The following is an 18,608-nucleotide window of genomic DNA, read 5'->3' as shown; positions in this document are numbered from 1 at the left end:
AAGGATACTGTGGGGGCGGGGAGGCAAAAGTACCATCTGGGCACTACCATCCCCAGCAGCTCACAGGAAAAGCTCAGCAATGGGCCTGTGGACCAACGGAAATCTGTCACCGAGGTGCTGGTTCTGACCAGTCCACACATGCTGCTGTGTCCAGCACCCCCAGGAAGGATGAGCTGATGTGTCTGGGCCACTGAACAAAGGCTACTCTCACAGCCTCTCAACTGCTCTGGCAGAAGGGGACCCCATCTGTGATTTGTCAGTACATGGTTTCGTCCGGGCTACTCCCTTGGCCTCCTTAAGCTGTTTTTCTCCCTCTGATATAAAAATAACACTTAAACAGGATCCCCAACTCCATGTACTAGACAAATCGGCTCTCCAGAGGTGGCAGCCAAACTCACCCTAGAGTCAGGGTGCAGGGTCTTTATTATCCACACAGTCTCTGAGGCAGTCATGAAGCAGGATTTCAAGAAACATAATATCATGGCCAGAGGTTAAAATCAATCACCCAAGAAGTATACATTTCCAACTGAGGCCAGTATGTTCTGCCGATTTGCCTTGCCAGAGGCGACAGGTGGGAGTTGGGCTGGCAGTGAGCAGGTGTGGGAGATGGAGAGGCAAAGGGCAGGGGCAGGGCAGGGGCAGGAAGGTCAGGATGGAGCACTCTCTTTAAACTAGCAAATCATTCTGGTCTCAGTGCTAAGCAGCACTGATGTCTGACTCCAGCCGGAGCACACCTCCGACTCTGATGGCAGTGTGAGATTGAGATGACCCCTAAAGTGCTGAAGCCCTCCCATGCCTGCCTGCCTTTGGGACCTCTGAAGTGGAGGTCTGGGGTCACTGGGAGCAGGTGGCAAGGTAATAACAATAGTAACCACTTACTGAGCACATATTACATGCCAAGCCTGTGCTCCCCCTAAAGTTCAGTGATTACTTATGGGCACTGGAGTTCAGAAACCCTGGATTTGATTCTTGGCTGCATCTCACTAGCTTTGATACTTTGATCAAGTTACTTCAATCTATTTATGCCTCAGTTTTCTCATCTGTAAAACTACAGTAATAAAATCATTTCACAATGTTGCAAGGGATTACGTGGGATACTGCCTAGGATGTGTTCAGTGTTCTCTATAAATAAGGGTCAGTATCTACATATGTAAATTCTGGTGCTACACCAATCCTGCAGTGTAAATGGATTAATTAGAGAAAGATGCTATAGCAAAGGTCCCACTTGTCAGTGGCTTACATAAGACAGAAGTTTATTTTTAACATAACAGTCCAGAAGTAGGTGGGGGTGGGGGAGGATTATGATCTGAATGTGTCTCCCAAAAGTTCATATGTCGGAAATATTTTTAAATGTTCTTCTTAGTTATAGATGACAGTAGAGTTTAGTGTGACATATTTATACCCTATGTTGGAAACTTATCTCCAAAATAACAGTGTTGAGATATGCTGCCTCTAAGAGGTGGTTAGGTCATGAGGGCTCTGGCCTCAGGAATGGATTAATGGTGTTTTCATGGAGTGGAAAACATTTTCTCAAGAGTGGATCTGTTATGAACAGATTGCCCTCTCTTTCTCTCTCTCTCTCCATGCAGGCTCTTTTGCCTTTTGCCTTCTGCCACAGGATGATGTAGCAAAAGGGCTCTGCCAGATGTAGACCCTTGATCTTGTATGAAATAAATTTCTTTTCTTTGTAAATTACCTAGTTTGTGGTATTCTGTTATAGTGACACAAAACTGACAGAGATAGGTAGGCAGGCCATGGTAGGATGGGGAGGTCCTGCATCTTCTACCATTGGGTTCAAATATTTATTGCAGGAATACTCTGGATTTGTATTCTTCTTATTCTCCATAAGGTGGTGGCAATCTTGAAGCTATTGGAGAAAACACACGTGGGTGTAAAGGAAACTCCCTTCTTCTGATGTCTGCCCACTGAGCTGGTTCCCACTGTCTGCTGAAAAGGATGGGCTCGAGAATGGGCTGGGAGCCCAGGTACCACCTTCTTCCAAAGGTAGCCCTAGTGCCAGCTCTTGTAGAACTTTGCTAGAAGCAGTAAGTTACAGCCAACATGCACCAGTGGTCTCAGTGTTTCCTACCAGTTTCCATGAGTTACAGGTTCTCTGAACCATCCACAAGGACACACGATGCAGTGGACCCAGAGAGCCCACACCTCCAGCTTCTGCCCACTGCCCCCTTATGCTCTGAGTCACCTTCACAGGCACAGAGCAGACTCAGCTCACACCACTGCCATGCTCCATTCTCTGTGCTACTTCCTGCAGGGTCAGAAGCAGGGCCTCCTCTTCCGGGAAGTCTTCCCTGACTATTATCCAAGTTGCATTTCCTTACAATGCGTGTCCATCTCAGTAGAGTTGAGCTGGTATTCACCCAACTGTTTCATAAGCAAATGTTATTCATCTCCAGTTCAACTGTGGGCCCCTTGATGGCCAAAATATGTTGGCTGGATGTGATGAAAAGTCTGTTTTGGGGACAGACAGACCTGATTCCAGCTTAGGCTCAGTCCTTTGCTTGCCAATGACCTTGGGAAATTTTGCTTGATTTCTCTGAGTCTTTTCCTATGAGCATGAAGATGAAAATCATGAAAAGGGAGTTTCTTTTACACCCGCGTGTGTTTTCTCTAATAGCTTCTGTAACAGAGACTGCCAGTTGCCTCCTAACGTCTGTTTCTTTTTTTCTTTAGTAATAAAATGGCTTGAGTTTCAGCTGAAAGGGCTGCTGTTACAGTTTGGATCTGCATCTGGAATGTTTCACTAAGGCCCATACATTGAAGGCTTGATCTCCAATGCAGCAATGTTCAGCAGCAGAGCTTTGGGAAGTGATTGAATCAGAAGGACTTTGACATCATCACTGGATTAATCCATTGGTGGATTCACAGCTGAACGGACTATTGGGAGGTGGTGGAGACTGTAGGAGATAATCAAAGGGAGTGGTCCCTTGGAGTGTGCTGTTGGGGATTACATCTTGTTCCCAGCCCCTTCCCCCTACCCCACTCTCTCTCTCTTTCTCTTTCCTAACCACTATGATGCTCTGCCTCACCACAGGCCCAGAAACAACAGAATCATCTGACAATGCTCTGAAACCATCAGCCAAAATGAATCTTTCCTCCTTTATGTTGTTTTTCTCAGGTATTTTGTCACAGGAATGAAAGACTGCCTGACACAGCTGACCATAATAAAGACTTTGATTCTCAACATCTCTTGAAGTGAAGTTGTGACCACCTGACCAAATTCAGCCAATGCAATGTGAGTGTAAATAATGGTAGCAACTTCCAGGTTAGGCATTAAAAGAAAAAGTTTCCCCTTTCCTACTTGGAATGCTCATGTAACACCAAGAGCTAGAGTAGCCATGTTGTGCCCAAGATGGAAGATGCTTGGAAGAACCACTCTATCAGCTTCTCAGTCTGCAAACTAATGCAGAATTTGATATTTGGAAATGGTACTGCTTAAAATCCTAAAATAAGTGTCAGAGGATTAGAGATTGAACATCAGACAAGGATAAATATTGCCTGCTGGTGAGCTGTGGACCATTGTTGCATGTCTGCAAAGTGCAGGGAATATCTGTCATCTGTGATGCCTTGATAGATCATATGCTGGGGGTCTGTCCATTGTATGAGATGTCCCCATTAGCTGTGCCTTGGAAGTTTCCACCATCAGGAACCACAGAGAGACAGGCTCCAGGGATCCTGTGCTATTTGAGACCCACAAGAAAAGGTAAAGTCCCCTTCTTGCTCTGTTCTCCTCCACCCTCCCCGCAGACAGTGTAGGTACTCCTAGGGAGGGAGGGAAATATGCTTAATAAATTCAGCAAGAAATCCAGTAGTCCATTACTGAATGTCCACTCCTGAGCCAAGGACTGGGATGGAAGAGGCTGGAAGGAGGAAGGGAGGGGGAGTGAGAAGGGAGCAGGAGCAGCTGGGTCAGCTTTCCTGATTTGGACGCTGACTCAGGCTCCTGGAATGCCAAGGAAGGGGGTAGGCAGCCACCAGAGCCAGGCTGGGATTCCGTTGGCACCAGGAGATATAAGGACAGTATACACAGCGGTGGGGGCTGGGGCTCTGGAACACCCAGACATCTCCTAATCACAGGAAGACACCAACAGGTGTTTCCCTCTGTGGACAAGCCTGGGCCCCAAGCCCTGAAGCCCACCTCAAGCCTTGGAGGTGACCTGCAGAGCTCCCCACCTGCCTGACCCACCCACTCCACCTCCTCCACCTGAGAGAAGGAGAGGATCCCAGACTCAAATGGAGGGCATCATGGCATAGACGGGCTGCTCTGCCGGGATCACCCATGAGCTCCCTGCCTTATCCCCAGCCTGCACAGTGGCCTCCACTGGTTCTTTCTAAGCCAGCATCACCCCCACCAAAATTTGTACTGGGAAGAAAGTTAAGCTCAATAGCCTCCACTTTCAGTACTTTGGTGCCTGATAAAGCTGAGTGGGGCCCTGGGACTGCAAGAACCCAACTTCTCCTAGTGCTCATGCCCCCACAATATGCCAAGCCGCTTCCTCAGCAGCAGGGTCCATCTAGCTTGTCCTGGGAGACCTGGAGGCCACCAAAGACCAGGCACCAAGACTCACAGGTTCGCCCCTCGCCTCCCCAGCCCGCCCCCAGGCTCCTGGGCTGGAGCAGCTGCGGGTGGCCCCCTCCCTCCCGGCTGCCTGACACCCAATCAGAGAAACCGATCCCGGCAAGGCAGGGCGCCAGAGGCCTGGCCCAGAATAGTGCTGCCCAGCCGGGGAATCGGCACTTGCTCACGGTTGGTTGGGGCCTGCTGCATGGAGCCCGAGCTGGAGCACGCACTGCGCAGGGTACTGGGGTCCCAGTGGGGCTGGCATCGGGGCAGCAGGGCCCAAGGATCGAGAGCACAGAGGGCGCCACGTGTGAATGTGTGTGTATGTGTGGTTGTGTGCGTGTGTGCTGTTTGGTCTACACTTTCTCTGTGTGAGTATGTTGGTGCCTGTGTATATACATAGTGTATGAGTGTGTATAAGTCCTGTGTGTGTCTAGGAGTGGTTGGATGTTTCTGTGTGTGTGTGTGTGTGTGTGTATGTGTGTGTGCCTATGTGTACAGTGAGAGGGAAGAAGACCTGGGGTTCGGGAACCCGAGGCTTTTTTCCCACCCCGTCAGACATTCTTCTCCCCATAGACCCTGTCCTGGAGCAGCCTAGGGGAGCCTGAGCACCAAGGTAGGTAGACTGCCCCCTTTCCGTGGGTCTGCATCCTCTCCCACTTCCTTTGTCCCCCACATTTCTGGTATGCCAATTCCCAGCCCCTAGCCTGAATTTTGTTGGGAGAGGTTCCTTCTTCCTCCTCTGCCCAGTGTGTTTCTCTCATCTCCTAAACCCCACTCCTGACTCTACCACCTCCTAGCTGTGTGATTGTGGCAAATTGCTTAACCTCTCTGAATGTCTGGTCCCTTGCACGTAAAATAGGGATGATAATAATGCCTCCCTTATATAGCTGGTATGAGCATAGAATAAGAAATATGATGGAGAAAAAGCCCCCTGGAAGTTTGCCAATAGTGTTATTAACAACATTTTAACTGATTTTGTTGTACTACCCACTTAACCAAACAGGCCCTGTTCTCCCTTCCAGAGATGAGCTTCCTAGAGCAAGGAGACAGTTCCTCATGGCCTTCACCAGCCATGACCACCAGTTCAGAAATAATCCATGGGAAACGGGGGGCCAAGGCATCAAGATGGACAAGGCAGGAGGCTATGGAGGAAGGAGAACCACCAGATCTGGAAGAAGGTAAGGCCAAGGCCAGTTCTGGAGAGGTGAGAGCCAGGGCAGTGGGAAGCCCAGAGCCTGGGTGGCGGGACTCCATGGATCCCTTCCTAACACAGAGTTGGGCCCAATCCTCATCTTGTGACCTCTGTCTCCCCACACGGGAGAGAACAACTGCAGGGCAGAGCCAAGGGCCCTGTGGCCAGCTAGGACCCACAGACAGCGCAGCCACCTGGGTGACTCGGCTTCTCCACTGCACTATGAAGTCACAGCATCCAAGCTTCCCAAGGCTGCCACGAGGTCACCGAGACAGCTGATGAGAACGTGCTTGAAGATGGAGCTACTATCTTATCCCCCTTCTCTTCCCATCAGGTCCCCCTTCCAGGCCAGCTGCTGAGTCCACCGGGCTGGAGGCCACATTCCCAGAAGCCACACCCTTGGCCAAAGCTGCTCCCTTGGCCCGGGTGGGCACCCCGCCCACAGGGTGGGAACTCTTCCCCCAGCACTCTGCAGCCTCAGCCGCCAGCTCCAGCACAGATGATCTGGAGCTGGCCATGGAGTTCCCAGCCCCAGAAGCCTGGGGCTTCGAACTTGAAGGCCCTGGGGAAGAGAGGCCTGCCCCATGCCCATCGCCACAGGCTCCATTACTCAGCCTGGGCTGGGAGGACGAGCTGCAGAAGCCTGGGGCCCAGGTCTACATGCACTTCATGCAGGAGCACACCTGCTATGATGCGATGGCAACCAGCTCCAAGCTGGTCATCTTTGACACCACGCTGGAGGTGAGACCCAGCTTGCCACACCAGAGCTCGGTCTCCATGCTCAACGCCATCTTGTCACCACCATTCATACCCTCCAGCATGCCCTTGCCAAGTCCCCTTCAAGAGCTCTTTAGCACCACGGAGCCCAGTGGGGAGAGGGAGGGATTCTGTTCTTTGGGAGCATCCCATCATCCCAACTCTTCAATTTCACTATCTACAAAACTTTGCGTTGATCACTTTATCTCCATTATCTTGAAAATGGAGATCAGAATGCCTGCTTTGCCCCCTGTGTTTCAGAGTATCAGGACAACCCAGTACAAAGTGAAAACAAACTTTGAAGTATGTCTAAGACATTACAGAGTTGCTTAGGAAAGAAGAGCAGGAGACTCTTGGTAACAGAAAAAATTAGAAGATCTCTGGTACCTGCTCTTTCATTAGATTAAGCTACCAAATGTCTGTGGTTCTGTTTTTTTTTTGTTGTTGTTGTTGTTGTTTTGTTTTGTTTTTTTGGTACTGGGGATTGAACTCAGGGGCACTCAACCACTGAGCCACATCCCCAGCCCTATTTTGTATTTTATTTAGAGACAGGGTCTCACTGAGTTGCTTAGCACCTTAGCACTTTTGCTAAGGCTGGTTTTGAACTCATGATCCTTCTGCCTCAGCCTCCCGAGCCACTGGGATTACAGGCGTGCACCACCACGCCTGGCTGTGGTTCTGTTCTTATTACTGGTACCATCGAGCAGATAGTATATGTAAAATGCTTAAAGCATGGTTTGTATGTCACCTACAGTACACGATTCGGTTCTAGTAGTTCATGAACAAATACTTTCATTTCAATAGCTTTGTATTTATTTTAATGTGTATTAGAAAAATACAACCAGCATGTACAGAGTGTATTGTTTAATATGAGTCAATTTATAGTTTATTCAGAGACAAAAACTATGTAAATATTATGTAAATAATTCTATCTCTAGTACTTATTTAGATTAGTAAAAAATTATGCTTGTGTCTGTACATGCATGATTTCCAAGTGGAGACTCTGAATTAGGGCTTCTAACCTGCAGTAACTGCTGAGGGTCTTCCTGTACCTCCCGCCACAAGCAGCCTTGTCTATAATTGTAAATGTGCCCAAGTGGGATCTGGTCTAGTGTGTGCCATGACATGGGAAAGACAGGCAGGCTCCTGTGGAGGAGAACCTGGGAGAAGATCCCAAGGAAGGACACTGGTGGGAACAGCAAAGAGGACAGCAGGTGGACAGGGGAATGGCCACTGAGGGGCAGCAAGAGGGGAGTATGTGGGCCTCTTGGGACTCACCCATCCACTGTTCTGTCCCATCCTTCAGATCAAGAAGGCCTTCTTTGCCCTGGTGGCCAATGGTGTGCGGGCAGCACCTCTGTGGGACAGCAAGAAGCAAAGTTTTGTGGGTGAGGAGAGGCTGGGGAGGGGGGGTGAGGAATGGCAAGGGCGCTGTGAGAGTGGCACCTTTAACCTCCCTCACACCCAAGGACAGAAAGCTTATGGTCCCCCCTGTGTCCCGCCTGCCTGTAGGGATGCTCACCATCACAGACTTCATCCTGGTGCTTCACAGATACTACAGGTCCCCCCTGGTAAGGAGCAGCAGGGAGCCCTGGGTGCCAGTAGTATTGGGGTGGAAGGGGGTCTTCAGGGAGCCTGGTGCCTGCCAAGTCCACATCTGAAACCAGAATCTTGTCGATGCCTCTAGGTCCAGATCTATGAGATTGAAGAACATAAAATCGAGACCTGGAGGGGTGAGTGGGGAGAGGGGCTGTGGGGTCGAGGGTGGGGCCCAGGACCTGGGGCAGAGGGAGGGCCAGCTCAGAGGGCTCTGGGTTCCTCCGTCTGGTTTCCTGCAGGGTGCAAGCGATAGGGAGCCTCAGGTGCCTGGGGAAAGAAAAGAGTCCAGCTGCAGGCGAGGCAGTAGCCACTCCCTCAGCCTCACTCTGGCTTTTTCTACAGAGATCTACCTTCAAGGCTGCTTCAAGCCTCTGGTCTCCATCTCTCCCAATGACAGGTAAGCATCCCCATCAACTACCTGAGCCCCTGTCTTGCCCTGTCCCTTCCCCTGACCCATCCTATGAAGCAGACAGACGAGACAACTTTGGTGCCCCATCCTCCTTCCTATCTGGGGGGACTGGAGTAGAAGGTGTCTCTTCCCACGCTGCTCCCCCTTCTCTGGTCTCACCTGTGCAGCCTGTTCGAAGCCGTCTATGTCCTCATTAAGAACCGGATCCATCGCCTTCCAGTCCTGGACCCTGTCTCTGGCACGGTGCTCTACATCCTCACACACAAGCGGCTGCTCAAGTTCCTGCACATTTTTGTGAGCCCAGGGCCAGGGGAGGCAGGGGGAGCCACAGGAAGGTGACCCAAGAGGCTAAGTCTTCAAGCCTGGACGTGGGAGACGGAGGAACCCAGAGCCCTCTTGGGCTGCTTGACCACTGATCATCACTCTGTCTCCACCCCACCAGGGTGCCCTGCTGCCCCGGCCCTCCTTCCTCTACCGCACTATCCAAGATTTGGGCATCGGCACATTCCGAGATTTGGCTGTGGTACTGGAAACGGCGCCTGTCCTTACCGCACTTGACATCTTCGTGGACCGGCGTGTGTCTGCCCTGCCTGTGATCAATGAATCTGGTATCTGCACTAGAGCAAGAGCAGGGTGGGGGGGACAACATGAGGTGGGGTGTGGGGTGGCAGGAGTCCATGTGGCACCAACTTGGGTGCCCAGGGTGGAGTGGGGTAGAAGTCACCTGCTTTGAGCCTTGGACCAGTCACTTAACTTTTCTTTGCTTCAGTTTCCTATCTGTGAAATGGCAATCTTAACAATATCCATACATCTGACTTCACAGGATTTACAAGATTAGTTGCAATAAAATCAGTATAGTGAGCTGAAACAGCAGGACCAATTTTTTTTTTTTTTTTTTTTTTTTTGGTCTCAGTTCATCTTAAAATGGGCCATGAGATCTTGGGCCCCCAGCCAGAGTCAATTTCCTGTTTTACAAAGGACCAGAGGGACAACAAGAATTCTTCTTTGGTTGGGTGTGGTGGTGCAGACCTGTAATCCCAGGGACTCAGGAGGCTGAGGCAGGAGGATTGTGAGTTCCCAGCTGACCTGGGCAATTTAGTGAGATCCTGTCTCAAAATCAAAAGGGCGGGGGATGTTGTTCAGTGATATAGTACCCCTGGATTCATTCCCCAGCACCGCCCCCCCCAAAAAAAATTCACCATAATAAAGCTAGATATCCAGAAGTGTTTGATTTGGTTTGGTTTCCCCTTCAGTACTGGGTTTGAACCAGAGGTGCTCCACTACTGAGCTGCATCCCCAGCCAGCCATTTTTATTATGTTTTGAGACAAGGTCTCTCTAAGTTACCAAGGCTGGCCTTGAACTTGTTATCCTCCTGCCTCAGCTTCCTCAGTTGCTGGGATTACAGGTGTATGCCATCGTGCCTCTCAAGAACTACTTTTAATTTATTTTTGACTTGGAAAAATTTCAAATAAATTTTTAAAAATTGTATAATTAGGGCCTGGGGCTGTGGCTCAGCAGTAGAGTGCTCACCTAGCGCATTGGAGGCCCTGGGTTCGATCCTCAGCACCACATACAAATAAATAGATAAAATAAAGGTATTGTGTCCAACTACAACTAAAAAATAATTATTAAAAAAAGAAAAAATTGGGCTGGGGATGTGGCTCAAGCGGTAGCGCGCTCCCCTGGCATGCAAGCGGCCCGGGTTCGATCCTCAGCACCACATACAAACAAAGATGTTGTGTCCCCCGATAAATTAAAAAATAAATATTAAAAAAAATTCTCAAAAAAAAAGAAAGGTTTTTTTAAAAAAAGAAAAAATTGTATAATGAACCTCATGTATATGTTGCCTGGATTAACTATTGTTAATGTATTGCCATAATCAGTTCATCTTTTTTTCTAAAGCATTTTAAATTACAGACAATATTATGTCTCTGAGTATAATTTTCTACCCTAACAGAACCAGGAATGATTTACTAATGTTATATCTAATGCTCAATACTTATTCTCATTTTGCAATTTCTCCCAAGATTTTTTTTTTCTTTTATAATTGATTTGTTCAAACCAGTATCCAACTAAAGGTCCAGATTTTGCATTTCTGTCTTTTGTCCCTTAAGTCTCTTTACATCTAGAACTGTTCCCTTTCCCCTGACTGTTTGACGCAGGTGAGTTGAAGAGCCTGAATGGGTTATCCAGAGAATATTCCTCTCCAGATTTGTCCATTTGCTTCCTAGAGGTGGATTTCACCTTATTCTCTGCTTTAGTTTCCTGGAAACCTGATGAGTTGGCCCTACATGTTGGGGACTAGAATACTCACTTCATAGGTGATGCACTGTTCTCGTATTGCATCTCTTCAGGGGGCAGGAGATGAGGTGGTCTCACTTTCTGTGATGCCAGGCTGACTCATGACTCAGAGGGAGCAGCCTGATGCCTCATTATAAAGCTGCAACCTGGGAGGATATGGAGGAGTCCACTCCAAGACCTGGCCCAGGCCCTCTGCACAGCACCTGGTCCTGATGCGGCCCTCTTCCCTGTCTTTCTCCTCTCTCCCCTTGTAGGTCAGGTCGTGGGCCTCTACTCCCGCTTTGATGTGATTGTAAGTGTCTCTGGGGCTTGGGGTGCCTTAGGGAGGCTGTGGTATGAGGATGGATGGGGGAGTATCTGTGGACACACTTCACGAGTGTGTAAGGGGTGCTGTCAAGTGAGGTGGGAGTCTGAGCAAAGCGGTGACTTGCAACTCTGTTTCTCTCCCTGCCCCAGCATTTGGCTGCCCAGAAAACCTACAACCACCTAGACATGAGTGTGGGAGAAGCCCTGCGACAGAGGACACTGTGTCTGGAGGGGGTTCTTTCCTGCCAGCCCCACGAGAGCCTGGGAGAAGTCATTGACAGGATTGCTCGAGAACAGGTACCCTGTGCCTCTCCAGGAATGCCCCCATAGAGATGGCCCAGTTCTTCCATGTTGGCTCCAGCCATCCCTGGACAGTGGACACCTGGCCTGTCCTCCTATTTCGAGACCAATTCTTGGCATTCACCTTGGTATGCACCTGGTCCTGTCTATGAGGTTCTCTTGCCAAGGGCCAGTCAACTGAGTGCTCAGAGACATTGCCAGCTGGTTCCCAGGAGACACCCTCTTGTCCCCCCAGCTATGTCAAACTATTTCCCCTGCTTGTTTGGGATGGGGTGGGGTGGGGCCTGGTTAGTCACTGAACAATGTGACCCACAGGTACACCGGCTGGTGCTAGTAGACGAGACCCAGCATCTCCTGGGCGTGGTCTCCCTCTCCGACATCCTTCAGGCGCTGGTGCTGAGCCCTGCTGGCATTGATGCCCTCGGTGCCTGAGAATACGAGTCCTCACTCCTATCCCCTCACCTTCCATACCCTGAAGACAAGGAAAGGAGCAGGGGACCCAGATTTCATCTTTCCCCATCTGTTTGCCAAGTCAGCTCTGTTCCAGGTAGGCTTTGCCCCCGGCCCTTGGATCAGCCCCTATAACTTTTTAGTTTCCTAGATCTCAGACTGGGGCACCATGAAGATAGCAATGGCCCCTCTCATAGCTGAGCAGAACCCCTGGAGGGAAGCAAGCTAATAAACCTTTGTCAAATGGAATTTCTATCCTCAGTAAGAACTAAGTTCCCTTAAAGTAGGGTGCTTACACCTAGTGCTCACCTTGGTAAATTTGTTGTGATCACAGACTCTTTCCCCGTAACATTTGCTAGAGGTTTGCAGAGGGATGGGGGACAGTTTTCACCTATTGACAGTGGATGGCACAACCCTCCTATTGGGAAGACAACTCCCCTCCCTATTTGGTCACTGTCTTCCCTTCTCTCTTCCTCACAGGCTTCTCCAGCCTCCCTGGTTGTCCTTGCCCTGTCTATACTCCCCAAAGTTCTTGGGCATGCCCAGTGCACTGTGGGATGATGAAATTAAGGAGAACAACTGAGTCAAGGCTGGAGGTCCCTGAAGCACAGGCACTGGGACTAACCCAGGGCCACCTGTGCCCCCATATGCACTCATATCCCTTTCCCCTACCTGGATCGGGGCTGGTTGGGATGTGGTAGTGAGCCGGTAGCCGCAGGCTTATTCAAGGGCTCTGGATTCCTGGGCTTCTGGACTGTGTTTGGCTCGCTCCTGGGAGACCCAACTGTTCTTTCCCCATGGGGACCACTTTAGTGGTTCCCTATAACTTTGTCGCTGCCCTTCTACCCTCCTGGCGTGGTCATTTCAGGGCTGCTAGGGTCACAATGGAACAGCAGTTACTTGTAGAACTGTCTGATGGTGTGGGGTCTTCTCTCCATGGTAGTCCAGAAAATGCCTTCTCTCTCATCAGTGACAGATGGCCTTGTATTTGGATCCCTGAAAATGAGCAATCAAAAAGACAAATGCAAAAAGAACAAGCCATGACTTGGATTTTTATAGATTCCACTCAAAACGCTAGTTGTTTAACCGAACTTACGGCTTTCTGAAGATCCTTCTGCTTGCTGAATGTAAGACTTGGAGGAAAAGTCTACGATTGACAAAAGCAGCAAGTGGCATTTCTTTTGTGCATAGAATGTTATTCCACTGACTTTTAAAAAAATCTTTTCTTTATAACAAAAATCATAAAATATTTATTAATTTACTACATGGTAGGTAAAACCCAGTCTATAAAACTTGAGCTTGCAAGAAATAGCTATTTTTCTAACACTGAATGCAATTTCTATTATGAACCCCATACCAGGTGGTGGAAATTGATCTAGTCAATTTGGAGTCTCTTCCCATCTTTTCCTGGGACTAAGTTTGGAAAACTTTAAGTAGCATAAGCCTTTGTTCCCCAGTGCGGCACCCACCATGCCAGTACCTGCTGAAACATCCCTGTTGGCAGTTGGTGGATCATTGGTGTGCACAGTCACAGACATTGCCATGTGCTCCCTTACTCCCAAAGCCTGTTGGGGCCTGACTGCTTGGGGCAAGCAAGACATTTTAGCTCCTTTCCCTGCATCCCTCTGGGCTTTGGAAGCTCTATGAGGCTGTTCCAGGCCCATGTGCTGAGCTGTACAGCTAGTATCCTGTTCTACCCTACATCTTACCATTTTTTCCAGACTCTACTGGGAACACGGGGCACCAGGCTCTTCTACCCTTAGACTCTCCTCACCTGTATGAGGTATTTATCATACATATCCCTTCCCCTTCAGACTTTTCCCCTTTTCTTAGGGACCCCATAAATGTCCACTGTCTTCTCCAGCCCATCCCAACCTATGGAACCTTTACCAATGGGGAGAGAGGAGGCCTTGGTTCTCTGACCCATCATATATATATTCTGCCAAATCCACAGTATGTGTCCTGAGTTTTTGCTACCCACTTTGAGGATCAGCCTTTTGAAACTCCAAAGCCAAGACTAGGCTTCTCCTCTGTCACCCTCCCCTGAGGCAATGGACACTGAAGCTCCAGTTGTCTCATGCAGGAAGCGTAAGGTTAATATTTCTGAAATATGATCTTGCCCCCATTACCTCCCAGAGCTGCAGAGTGGAGACATTTGTGCTTGTTCTGTCAGGCAGTAAATGAAGGTATTTTCTCACTAGCCATTTTGCCAGATCCCAGAGTCACTGCTGGCTCTGCTCTGTCCCTTAGGAAGGTGTGAGGTATTGGCTCAAGTGGGAGGATGAGATAGGGGCAACAGTTGCATCTGGGCCAAAGGAAGATCTCTCAAGTGACAACGTCCTTGGGGAGTTCAGGGTGGGCTGCCCCCAGCAAGCACTGGCTCTGGAGGATGTAATAATAACCTTGATGGTGTGACTCTGAGTTGCTGTGCCTGAGACAGGCCTTCAGGGGTAACAGCAAGGCTGAGGAAGTCATCAGGTACCCTTTGGCTCCCCTCACACTTTCCTGAGAATATGTACATCTCTACCTGTGTGGGGTCACCATTCTGAGGACCCAGCAGACCTCCTCCTTGGGCGCTTTGTGGGGGACCATCCCACCTCACTGTCTCTTTTGATCAAGCTCCACCCTCAGCTTCTGGCTCACCCTTGCAGCCATCATGGCTACCAGAAAAAGAGATGTAGAATTTCCAGGGAGGCTGCAAGCACTTCCACCCTAGCTCAGAATAACCCTTCCCTAAAGTGCAATCTGCCCTGCTGTCCCCTCGAGCCTAAGTAGGAGTCAAGCATTGTTGTCCCCAGCTCCTCTTCAGTCCCCCAAGGCTTCTCTGCGTTTCTGTGCCCTCAGGGCTGGACTCTCAGGCCTCCTTTGCTTTCCCCATCTCTTCTCTCAACCCTCTCAATGGTTCTCAGCCCTGGGTGTGCTTCAGGATCACCAAGGAAGCTTTGTAAAATCCAGAGCCCAGGGACTCATTCGTAGATATACCCATTTCCTGATTTTGGAGTGTAGCCTGGGCATCTATGTTTATTTTCTATAAAAACAAGAAATTTACAATTACTATCACATGATGAGCATGAGAGTATGCTGAGAAAGAAGGATGAATGTCTCATTGCATAGTAAAGGCAATGCGGTTCCCTGTCTATTGTCACATGATGGGGTCTATCTATTATTAAATTTTGACTAAAGTCTACAAGAAGCAATGGCTAAGAATGACAGCATGCTATAAAGGACATATAATTTATTAGCCTCCTCACAGATCCTCTTCCCAAAATCCTTAAGCACAACAGTATTCAGTATAATGTTATTATTGTTCATTCCATGATGACAACTGTCAAAGTTTTTACTTGACAGACATATTAAAACTAGAATCATACACAACAATTTGGAAAAAAATTTCTATTATCAAACCAAGATGCATTCAGAGCTAAAATGTCTACAGAATATGAGTGTTTTAATAAAGCAGACATCCAGGCAATGCCGACGCCCTGTCTATTTTTATTCACAAGAGTGTTGCGTAGGTGTTTAAGAAGACAAGCTGTTCTCTTAAAAACCTTACTCAAAATATCGATCCCACTTTGACCAACAAATTCCAATGAGCTGGACTGGGAGTAACAAAAGGTGCGTTCTTTTCAGTTAAAGGTGTATCTGCTGGGCTGAATTAATGTCTACTTTTCTGCAATTATCCTACACCTGCAGAATATTTTTCCTTATAGAGGCAGGTAGGGTGGGCCATCAGGGAGCCTCACTGTAACATCCCTTTGCTGTGACTCTTGGGCACCCTGAGATTCTCAGACCCTGGAAGGGAGTGCCATTACTGGCCACTTATGGGCTTTGTGCCAACCCTCCAACAGGGCTGCTGCTGTTCACCCTGCACAGAGAAAGCTGCAAGGGAAGGGACCTACCTATGACATTACATCCACCCTGTCACACTTATGCGTGCTTGAACTATCCACTGTCAAATAAAGTAGCATCTCCGTTTACATTAGAGCAGTCTGTGAGGCATGGCAACAGAGTATGCATAGACAGAGGCCATTCTCAACTCCAAGATAAGCAAAAAAATTTCATGTACACTTTTGATGGGTCGGCCTGCCTGCCTTTCTCTCCCCGCTCCCTCTTTCTTTCTCTTCTCGTATTGGGGATGGAATCCATGGCCTCACACATGCTAGACAAGTGATCCACCTATGAGCCACATACCCAGCCCAGTGGAGTTTATTTTTCTGTAGATCTATTACCTATAAGCAAAAATCTTTAAAAAAAGAAAAGGAAAAAAAAATCTTCAAGTATAAAGTGCAGGGCTCTTGGCCACATTGTATTTTGTTTTTCCTGGTTTGGCATGCAAGTCTTTGATTCGCCTCCTCCGCTGTTGCTGCATTTGTGGGCTTTCTGCTAGTAGCCCCTGTGGCCAAGGTGTCATGTCTGTGTCATTGACTCCTCAGCACTTATGTCTTGGGTTCTGCACTTGCTATAGGTTGCTTCTGGAATGTCCCTCAAAGCCAGTTGTTCAAAGGCTTAGTCCCCAGCTTGGTGCTATTGAGAGGTGGTGGGACCTTTAAGAGGTGGGTCCTAGTGGGAGGTCTTTAGGTCATTGGGACATGTCCTTGGGGGGGGGGGGTTAAAGGGTTTCTTTTGCTTCCTGCCATCATGAAATGAACAGCTTTGCTCTACCACACACTCTTGCCATGATATGCTGCCTTGGCACAGGCCCCAAACAATGGGGCCAATTGATCATGGACTGAAATCCCCCAAACTATGAGGCAAAAAAACAAAAACAAAAACAAACTTTCCTCCTTATAAGTTGATTATTTCAGGTATTTTGTTGCAGTAATGAGAAGCTGACTAACTAGCCCTGTTAGCAAAAGCTTTTGAAGGGAGCCTCTGAAGCTGTGCCCATATCACATCTAAGAGTGAGAAAGTGTAGCATGTCCTTTAATTAATCTTCTCAAGGACTTGACTCACTCACCAATCTACTTAGCTAGTGTTTCTCCTTTGTATTTTTTATTTTTGATTTGAGTTTGGATTATAAGCCCTGGAGATACACACCAGGCAGAGTTGCCTCAGAAATTTCTATGGTACTTGATCCTCAACAGTATTGATTACATGGGAAGCTTTTTTTGCAGGGGGGTGGGTACTAGAGATTGAACCCAGGAGTGCTTTACCACTAAGCTACATTCTCAGTCCTTTTTATTTTTATTTATTTGCTTATTTTTATTTTTAGACAGGATCTCCCCAAGTTGCTGAGATTGGCTTCCAACTTGCAATTCTCCTTCCTTAGCCTCCTGAGTAGATGGAATTTCAGACATGTGCCACCATACCTGGCTTTGGAAGCTAATTCTGCAATAATCTTGACCAAGATTATCTTCACAGATTTTTTTTAAAGTTGAGGTATAATTCACATACTGTAGAATTCACCCTTTCATAGTATACACTCCAATAGTATTACTATATTCACAAGGTTGTGCAACCACCCCTACTATGTAATTCCATAACATTCATCACTTCACAAAGAAACCTTAGATCCATTGACAGCCACTCCCCATTTTCCCTCCCCTCCTCCCAGCACCTGAAAACTACTAATCTACTCTCTTTCCTCTGCTGGATATTCCATAATGCATGCAATCATACAATATGTGGTCTTCTGTGTCTGGCTTCTTCCACTTAATATGTTTTCAAGATTGAATCATAAATTGGCAAGAATCAGTATTTCTTTTGTGTGGCTGAATAATATTCTATTTATGGATACACACACACACATACATATATATACACACACATATAAATATTCATTCATGAATATACAGTCTTTATGGGTTTTTGTAGATACGGATTTGTTTTCTTTTCTTTCTTTTTTTTTTTTAGTAATACTATTGAACTGTATACAGGGTTTGAACTGGAGATTTATCACTGAGCCACACCCACAGCCCTTTTTATATTTTTTTTATTTAGAGTTAAGTTGCTTAGGGCCTCACTAATTTGCTGAGGTTGGCTTTGAACTCATGATCCCCATGCCTCAGCCTCCTGAACTGCTGGGATTACAGATGTGCACACTGTACCTGGTTGGATTTGTTTTCTTTATAAAATATTTTTAACTGGCAAATGAAAATTATATATATTTATAGTGTAAAATACTTTTTGATATTTATATATATTGTGGAATGGCTAAATCAAGATATTCATTCTGTGGAAGCACCACTTCACATCCTGTGCTCTTGCACAGGATGATGATGATGATGATGATGATGATGATGATGATGATAATGATGATTTTGTCGTGCTGGATATTGAACAGGGCCTTTGGCATACTAAGCAAGCACCCTACTACTGAGCCACACCCTGTCCCTTATCATGCTTTGTATGTGGTAAGAACACTCAAAGTCTAATTCCTCATTCATTCCCAGGTATACACTATATTGCTATTAACTCTAGTCTCCATAATGTAGAATAGATCTCCTGAACTTACTCCTCCTGAGATTTTGTGTCCTTTGACATACAACTCCCTAATCCCTTGCCCTTGCCCCCATCCCTGATAACCACAGTTTTATTCCCTGTTTCCTATGAGTTTGACTTTTTTCTGATACCACATATAATAAGTACTTCTTTCTGTGGCTTGCTTATTTCATGAAACATAATATTCTCCAGGTTCATCCATGTTGTTGCAAATAACAGGTTATACTTCTTTTTAAAGGCTGAATAGTATTCCATTGTATATCTACACTAC

At 47.5% G+C, this 18,608-nt stretch overlaps 1 protein-coding gene and 1 long non-coding RNA gene across 3 annotated transcripts; one reads left to right on the top strand and one right to left on the bottom strand.

Moving 5' to 3' along the window:
• Positions 1-1,231: 1,231 nt before the first annotated feature.
• On the bottom strand, positions 1,232-8,291 carry LOC124089503 (uncharacterized). Its single transcript, XR_006850755.2, has 3 exons — positions 8,053-8,291; positions 7,809-7,887; positions 1,232-2,915 (listed from the first exon to the last, which is right to left on the bottom strand). It is a non-coding gene; the product is annotated as an uncharacterized LOC124089503 (long non-coding RNA).
• On the top strand, positions 4,731-16,066 carry Prkag3 (protein kinase AMP-activated non-catalytic subunit gamma 3). Of its 2 annotated transcripts, XR_006850753.2 has the most exons (14): positions 4,731-4,817; positions 5,156-5,195; positions 5,605-5,760; positions 6,109-6,515; positions 7,837-7,918; positions 8,043-8,101; positions 8,218-8,263; positions 8,472-8,526; positions 8,706-8,832; positions 8,981-9,146; positions 11,095-11,132; positions 11,297-11,443; positions 11,762-11,993; positions 12,377-16,066. XR_006850753.2 is itself a non-coding variant. In XM_046439564.2 (13 exons), exons 1-13 carry the CDS (start codon positions 4,785-4,787, stop codon positions 11,876-11,878), a joined length of 1,473 nt encoding a protein of 490 aa, XP_046295520.1. In that variant the 5' UTR covers positions 4,731-4,784; the 3' UTR covers positions 11,879-12,145. The 2 variants fall into 2 exon arrangements, 1 of the variants encoding a protein (XP_046295520.1); XM_046439564.2 differs by lacking the exon at positions 12,377-16,066 and having other exon boundaries at positions 11,762-12,145.
• The last annotated feature ends 2,542 nt before the right edge of the window (positions 16,067-18,608 follow it).

This window comes from Marmota monax, unplaced genomic scaffold, assembly GCF_021218885.2.
Source record: "Marmota monax isolate L192 unplaced genomic scaffold, Marmota_monax_Labrador192_F-V1.1 WCK01_AAM20220418_F8-fsc00041, whole genome shotgun sequence".
NCBI classification, from domain to species: Eukaryota; Metazoa; Chordata; class Mammalia; order Rodentia; family Sciuridae; genus Marmota; species Marmota monax.
This window is presented reverse-complemented; position numbering and strand designations above follow the sequence as displayed.